Source organism: Ranitomeya imitator, chromosome 4 (genome assembly GCF_032444005.1).
Source record: "Ranitomeya imitator isolate aRanImi1 chromosome 4, aRanImi1.pri, whole genome shotgun sequence".
NCBI classification, from domain to species: Eukaryota; Metazoa; Chordata; class Amphibia; order Anura; family Dendrobatidae; genus Ranitomeya; species Ranitomeya imitator.
The window spans coordinates 673,161,282-673,169,884 of NC_091285.1; the positions used below are offsets into that span (position 1 = coordinate 673,161,282).

The window sequence follows — 8,603 nt, forward strand, 5'->3', positions numbered from 1 at the left end:
CTGTCGTAGGTACAAAAGTAAAGACATCAGTCAAAATGTTCAGAACAGACATTAAGGAGTATGGGGCCCCTGGATAGAACTTTTGGGGAGCTAATTTTCTATTGTTTCTTAGTTTGGAGAAAGGGAAATGGAGGTTGATACTGTTAGGACTGGCGGAACGCACCAAGAAAGATGTAATAGATGCGTTCGCAGTCCGGGGTCCACCGTGCAGGTGAAAACCTGCTGCTAGTAAATGGCAGTGTAATATGGCGGTGGAAGTGAACCCGGTAAAGCCACAGGTCCGCAATACCGCACTAAAGAGTGCAAGCAAGGAGTCAGCGAACACAACCCCAAGACACAGGATTGAAGTCCGATTAGACCACTTGCTGACACAACACCGCAACTGGGTGTGTTAGGCAACTATAGTAATTAGAGCACCGAAGTGCGAACTGTGCCGTGCTGGCAGACACCACTAAGAACCCAGACGTGGGTCAGGAAGCGCACTACTGGCGCGTGGCGCCGCACTGGCGGTCACAGCAATAGACGCTGATACGTGTGTGACACGTTGAGTGGTTAGTCGGGCGCTAGATAGCAGCCATACTCCATACGCGAATAGTCATACAATAGGGTAGGGGTATTTAATGAACGACTTGCACTCACAACAAACACACGTATACAATTGTACACTAGCGCATGGCCGTGCGGTCATGAGCAGTTTATATAGTTGCAGCACAGGAAGTAGCTACAGAAGTTTTGCCCTTTTAGGACCTGCCAAGAGGACCAATGGGATGTGCTGCAGTGCCTGAGCATGTGACCCTCGATCTCCAACGGGAGATCTTGCCCTGGGCATGCTCAGTGTGTGCAAATAAGGACTTAGTCCCAGAGAAGCCCGCTCGCTGCTGCCCAGCACTGGCTTTAATGGCAAAAGCTGGAGAAGCAACAGCAAGCCTAAGCACCGAGTGAGACTGAGCCAGACGCAAGGACCGTCGTCTCTGCTGAGCAGGTTTACCTGCGGCAGGAGAGGAATGGGAGACCGCAGCAGAAGCGGCCCGAGATTCCCCCTGTGCAGAAGCGGGAACTCGACCCCTAACAGATACTGCCATAATACGTCCATGATAGGTATTCTACACAGTGCCTAAAATCTAAAACATGCAATGCTGAATTGTATAGCCATACAGGAACAGGGCCTAACTCTATAGATAAAACATATAGTGCCATAATGTGCTTCCATAATACTACCACAGATTTCCTACACCATAATGCCATTTAATTCCTACTCAGTCAAACTATATATTAAATATGGCATAGCCTTAATAAACAATACCACAGTGGACACCATGACCTAAGTCTCCACCATTGGGGTGGACACGCCAAGAATGATTTCCCCTTAACTTATGCTATATCCAATTGGCATAAATACTTAATGGCATGTTGAAACAATCATAGATCTAGCTTGGATCTACAGTGGTGTGTAAAAGTTTTGGCACCCCTAGTTAATATTTCTGTTATTGTGAACAGTTAAGCAAGTTGAAGGCGAAATGATCTCTAAAAGGCCTAAAGTTAAAGATGCCAGATTTTCATTGCATTTTAGGCAAAAAAAAGTCTTTTTTTCCATTTTAAAAATTTAAAAAAGAAAAATGGGCCAATGCAAAAGTTTGGGCACACTTGGAGATTTGTGTGATCAGATAGCTTTGACCAAAGTTTCAGACTTTAATTATCCTGATAGTAAACAAGCCATAATCCTATCATCGTTTGGAAAGGCCAGGTGAAGCAATTTCCCAGCTTTGTAAAAACCCAGCCTCCTTTACCCTTGTGCCAAGAAACAGCAGCCATGGCTTCTTCTAAGCAGCTGCCTAACACTCTGAAAATGAAAAATGGTGGAGGCCCACAAAGCAGGAAAAGGCTATATGAAGATAGGAAAGTGTTTTCAAGTTGTCCTTTCCTCAGTTCGAAATGTAATTAAGAAATGACAGTTACTAGGAACAGTGAAGGTCAAGATAAAGTCTGGCAGACCAAGCAAATTTTCAGTTAGAGCTGCTCGTAGGATTGCTAGAGAGGCAAATCAGAACCCCCGCTTGACTGCAAAAAACCTTCAGAACGATTTAACAGACTCTGGAGTTGTGGTGCATTGTTCTACTGTTCAGAGACAAATGCAGAAATATGGCCTTCATAGAAGAATCATCAGAAGAAAACCTCTACAGCCTCCTCATTATAAAATTCAGCTTCAGAAGAATGCAAAAGAACGTCTAAACAAGCCTGATGTATTTTTGAAAAAAGTCCTGTGGACTGATGAGGTTACAATAGAACTCTTTGGCCACAATGATCAAAGATATGTGTGTCGAAAAGAGGCAACAGAATATCAGGAAAAGATCATCTTGCCAACCATTAAGCATGGGGATGGATCAATCAAGCTTCGTGGTTGTGTTGCAGCCAATGGCACTGGGAACATTTCACGGGTAGACAGAAGAATGGATTCATTGAAACTACAATAGACTATGATCCAAAACACATGTCAAAATCCACAATAGACGACCTCAAAAAGCACAAGCTGAAGGATTTACAATGGCCCTCACAGTCCTCTGATCTGAACATCATTGCAAATCTGTGGCTAGACCTCAAAATAGCAGAGGATGCAAGACGACCCAGGAATCTCACAGAACTGGAAAAATTTTCCAAGGAAGAAAGTATGAAAATCCCTCAAATAAGAATTGAAAAACCTGTTTGGCTACAAAATAGTGTTTACAAGATGTGATACTTTCAATAGGGGGCACTTCTAGGTACTAACCATGCAGGGTGCACAAACTTTTGCAGTGGCCAATTTTCCTTTTTGTAATTTTAAAAATGAAAACCGTGAAAGTATATAATTAAGTTGCTTTGGTTGCAACAACATAACAATAAAACATCAAAACATCGTATCTGCCCCAAAATAGAATCAATAAAAATGTCAGCTTGGTACATAAAAAATAAGCCCTCACCCAACCCCAGATTCCCAAAAATTGACATGCTACATTTTTTTTTATTTGCACAGTTATGAATCCTTTTTCACCGCTTAAATAAAAAATAATTTATACAAGTTTGGTATCTGCAAACTCATAATGACGTGGAGAATCATAATCTCAGGTCTGTTTTAGCATTTAGCGAACATGGAAAAAAAAAACTAAAAAATCTATTGTGGAATTGCACTTTTTTTGCAATTTCATCGCATTTTGATTTTATTTCTCATTTGCCAGTACACGATATGGTAAAACCAGTTGTGTTTTTCAAAAGTACAACTCGTCCCACAAAAACAAAAAAAAACAAGCCTCCACATTTCCGCATTAATTGAAAAATAAAAAAGTTATGGCACTGGAAAAATGGGCGCAAAAAAATTTGACCAGGGTTGCTCAAACTTTTACATGTCCCTGTATATTGCAATGCTGATTTTTTTTTTTAAGTGATCGTTGACTCTTTACCATATATACCATTTTCCTAAATATTTTTGCTCCTGAAATGCTGAACAGTAAGTATGCCTGGAACGCAGTATCCACTGCAGCACTGTTGTGTAGTATTAAAATAACCACAGCATCCTGTGTAATTCAGATACAAGCTGCATTGACTTTAAAAGAGACCAGGTCAAAAATAACTAGTTTTGGTCCTTATTTTATTCTTCCTGCCCCTCTAGATATTTAGCTAAATACAAAAGCCATATTTCTGTAACCATAAGGTATATTTAACTGAAAGCAGAAACTGAATAATCAAGAGAGTAGTGAAAATAAAATAAGAGCAAGAGCAGGCCACCATTGAACTCATGACAGTTTCCAATTAATCCTGTTATCTATCTTGCAATCTTTTCTGACGAAGACCAAATAGACCGAAATGTCCCATTTTGTGAATGCAACTGATTGCCGCCCCAAAATAAAGTTTCAAAAACTCTTGCATCTACACTAGAGCATCAAGTACTTTGCTCACTATGTCTGTGGAGTGGAATCCTCCTTGAGCTCAAATCTCGAAGCCATGCATACCATATTTATTTGTAGAGAATGAAGCAATAATAAAAATCATTATTTCAGTTTTTAAATTCATTCCTATATTGCCCATTCCCCCTAAAAAACTGTATTGCAATAGTTGAATGATAGTGCCCTGTGAACTTCTGACATGGCTAAAAGCTTTGGTGCTTTTTTTTTGCATGTCGACACCTCCTGTTATGTTGATTGAAGATAAAACTGTTGCATGAGTACATTGACCCTTTGTAGGACTGAATGTCACTCTATCCTTTCTGCTGACATCACTTACTATATAGACATAGAATATAGAAGTGAGTAAGCACATCACTCTTTTCACGCTGCTGACATCCCACAGATATAGCTCAGAAGCCAGCATTGTCAACAGAGAGGAGAGAGCGATGCGTATACTTTGTTCTCCGATGGTTAATATCAGCAGAGAGGAGAGAATGATGCGTATACTTTCTTCTCCGATGGTTAATATTAGCAGAGAGGAGAGCGTGATGTGTATACTTGCTTCTCCGATAGTTAATATCAGCAGAGAGGAGAGCGTGATGTGTATACTTGCTTCTCAGATGGTTAATATCAGCAGAGAGGAGACAGTGATGTGCAAACTTGCTTCTCCAATGTTTAATATCAGCAGAGAGGAGAGAATGATGCATATGCTTGCTTCGCCGATGGTTAATATCAGCAGAGAGGAGACAGTGATGTGTATACTTTCTTCTTCGATGGTTAATATCAGCAGAGAGGAGACAGTGATGTGTATATTTGCTTTTCCGATGGTATCAGCAGAGAGGAGAGAGTGATGCGTATACTTGCTTCTCCGATGGTTAATATCAGCAGAGAGGAGAGAGTGATGCGTATACTTTCTTCTTCGATGGTTAATATCAGCAGAGAGGAGACAGTGATGTGTATACTTGCTTTTCCGATGGTATCAGCAGAGAGAAGAGAGTGATGCGTATACTTGCTTCTCCGATGGTTAATAACAGCAGAGAGGAGAGAATGATGTGTATACTTGCTTCTCTGATAGTTAATATCAGCAGAGAGGAGACAGTGATGTGCATACTTGCTTCTCCGATGTTTAATATCAGCAGAGAGGAGAGCATGATGTGTATATTTGCTTCTCCGATGGTTACTATTAGTGATGAGCGAAAATACTCGTTGCTCGGGTGGTCTCCGAGTATTTGTGACTGCTCAGAGATTTAGTTTTCTTCGCCTCAGCTGCATGATTTACGGCTGCTAGCCAGCTTGATTATATGTGGGGATTCCCTAGCAACCAGGCAACCCCCACGTGTACTCAGGCTGGCTAGCAGCCGTAAATCATGCAGCTGCATCAACAAAAACTAAATCTCCGAGCAGTCACAAATACTCAGAGACCACCCGAGCGTGCTTGGGAAAACCCGAGCAACGAGTATATTCACTCATCACTAGTTAATATCAGCAGAGAGGAGCGAGTGATGTGTATACTTGCTTGCCCGATGATTATGAGCAGAGAGGAGACAGTGATGTGTATACTTGCTTCTCCGATGGTTAATATCAGCAGAGAGCAGAGAGTGATGTGTATACTTGCTTGTCCGATGATTATCAGCAGAGAGGAGACAGTGATGTGTATACTTGCTTCTCCGATAGTTAATATCAGCAGAGAGGAAAGAGTGATGTGTATACTTGCTTGCCCGATGATTATAAGCAGAGAGGAGACAGTGATGTGTATACTTGCTTCTCCGATAGTTAATATCAGCAGAGAGGAGAGAGTGATGTGTATACTTGCTTGTCTGATGATTATCAGCAGAGAGGAGACAGTGATGTGTATACTTGCTTCTCCGATAGTTAATATCAGCAGAGAGGAAAGAGTGATGTGTATACTTGCTTGCCCGATGATTATGAGCAGAGAGGAGAGAGTGATGTGTATACTTGCTTCTCCGATGGGTAATATCAGCAGAGAGGAGACAAGTTATGATGGCAGAGAGGAGAGTGTACGCTCGCGCCAACACAGAAACAGGCATTTATTTTCATACATTACTGGCTCTGGACTAATCAGCACTTTCAATCGACAAAGAAGGAGGCGGTAGCTTTCTATAAAACTGTGTGGTGCATTCAGGCATTTAGCCACACCTATTGTGCATCGAGCACTCTCATTTGCATATTTCAATAAAATAATTTTTGCTGGCAACAGAGGAACAGATTTGAAAACTAAAAGAACAAATTGTTTTTGCTGCTTCGTCCCCTACAATGCAACATGAATGAACTAAAATAAATCTCTGGGATTAAAGTCTCCCTTTAAGACGTGATATGTTTACACCCAGCTTTAACCATGAAGCCATAACAGAGTAAACATTTTTCTCCCATACTTTCCTTCTTTATATGATAATTATCGTATCTGTTTTTAAATAATAATTTTGAAAAAAAAATTGAAATAATAATTCAGCTTGCATATCACCATCATAGTATTATTAATTACCAGACACTTAATCAGGGTTGCCAACTTGACTTTTTATTATTTCTCGACGCCTTATCAAAAACTCAGAAAGACAACATTTTCCCTGACTCATTGTAAACAATAATACAATTATAGGTGATTTATGTCTCCACTCTCCAGTCCTCAAATGAAGACATTCGCTGCATCCAATGATGATTACAGTCATAATAATCTTTACAAGCTTCTCCAGCACAGATGCATCACATTCTTTAATGGACAGTAGGAAAAAAAATGCCTTATTTTTACTGATTGTCCAGGCACGCCTGGCTGGTTGGCAAGCCTTAACATAACCCCACTGTGCTAGATTGAAATATTATCAAATGCCCACGTAATACTACTGTAAATCGCATATAGAATATTGCCCTAAAGTTCCAATGTAATGCTACAAATCAATGCCCCTAAACACGGTTATTTACTGTTGGGTGATTTTGTTTGCTTCCTCGAATTGCTATCTGCAAGGCCCCCATAGCTAATTGGCATAGAGCCCGTTCGTCACTCACCCTGCCTAAAAAGCTTACAATCTTCTGACTCCTCAGTCTGTATAACATATAATAACATAATATAATATCTAGGAAATACATCTTACTTACGGTTGTCCAAAGCAACCAGCCAGTAGGGCGAGGAGGGTCAGACACAGAAGTCTGCACCCCATGGTGTATCCAGGATGCTATGCAGGTTCTCCTGGTCGGTGGAGTTTTATATCATCTCTGGACAAAGCAAACACTCTCTCTAATCAGTAACAAGGAGGAGCTGGAGGGATTTGCAAACTTTGTCATTTCCAGTAAAAGCTGCAGATACTGAAAAATACACAGAGGTTGTGTCCTTCACACTCGATGATCTGCAAGACTTAATCAAGCTTGGGGAAATCGAAACAAAGAATGAGAAACTTCACAGCGATCAGTGATGGACCCTATGAGAAGATCTGTACTGGGGGCCCTAAATGTCATGTAACCATTTGTAAAAAAAAAGGTTGGTCTGTTATGTGGAAAAGAGAATCCAATAGTTTCTGAGAGAACCTGCAAAATTTCCATCTACTGATACATAAGTCAATCCTATCTATTTATCGGAAAGATGAGTGACCATAATAAAGCCATGATTGACTCTTCCTATAGGGTTGTCATTTCAAAACTAGTTGGTTGATCCCACTTCTATTTTGCCGCAAGACAAGGCAGATGTTAGGCTGGATCTTCAAAGCGAAACATCTGGGTGGGCGTCAATGCAGAAGGCAAGTGAGGCATGCAGAAAGCAAGTAGCAAAAGTCCTATAAACAGTAGGTGGATAGGAGACTGGGAAGCAGGTAGCAGAGGTCCTGGAGACCTCAGTCGCATAGGAGACTGGGAACAGGTTGCAGAGGTCCTGTAGACTGCATATAGGTAGCAGAGGTCCTGAAGGTTGTAGGCCGACAAGAGATTGTGAACAGGTAACAGAGGTCCTAGAGACAGGTGAAAGTGGTCCTGGAAACCACAGGCAGACAGTAGGCCAGACACAGGTAGCAGAGGTCCTGGATACCTCAAACATGTAGCAGAGGTTCTGGATACCTCAAACAGGTAGCAGAAGTCCTGAAGACTGCACGGACAGAGGACTAAGGAGGACTTAGAAGCCTTCATATCAATGCCCATGTGTGTATATTAGTAGGCCTTATGTAGGCCCAGGTAGATGATCAGATGGAAAGATGCGGGGCCGTCTGAAAAGCTTGACATGGAGTACAGTCAGCGGACTGTGGACTGGGTAGCAAAGCCTGGATCCGGAACACATGTGTAACAGCAGCTAAGCCAAATCAAATCTTGGAAAAGCTATGTAAAAAACAACTTTATGGGAGCTGTAATAGTGGCCATTTTGTTTTTCACATATTTGTCCTAGAAAACAAAATATCCAATAAAAGGAATATTAGAAAAATGAATAAGTTAGCACAAGAGAAACAACGGAAGAAAACACAGTAGGAATAAAAGGGAGAAGATCTTACAAGGAGGGCTACATGGCTTCCTATTACACTTTTCATTTCTTGGAATTTGCTTGGGTTTCTACATATGGTAGCTATAGTTTGTGATCTGGTCACCATGTGTAGGTTTCCTCCTAGTACTCGTCTTTGAGCTGTAAGCGATTAATGATACCGGCTATCCTGGTAACTCCTGGATGGAGTTTTCACTTTTCTCGTCTTTTCCATATGG

General features: G+C 41.2%; 1 protein-coding gene across 1 annotated transcript in view; it reads right to left on the minus strand.

Moving 5' to 3' along the window:
- The window catches only part of C3 (complement C3), a 62,758-nt gene extending 55,642 nt beyond the window's left edge, over positions 1-7,116 (minus strand). The window contains exon 1 of the mRNA XM_069767313.1: positions 7,026-7,116. Coding sequence (XP_069623414.1) covers positions 7,026-7,087 — 62 coding nt within the window. The 5' untranslated portion in view covers positions 7,088-7,116. The remainder of the gene's footprint in view (positions 1-7,025) is intronic.
- Positions 7,117-8,603: the final 1,487 nt, after the last annotated feature.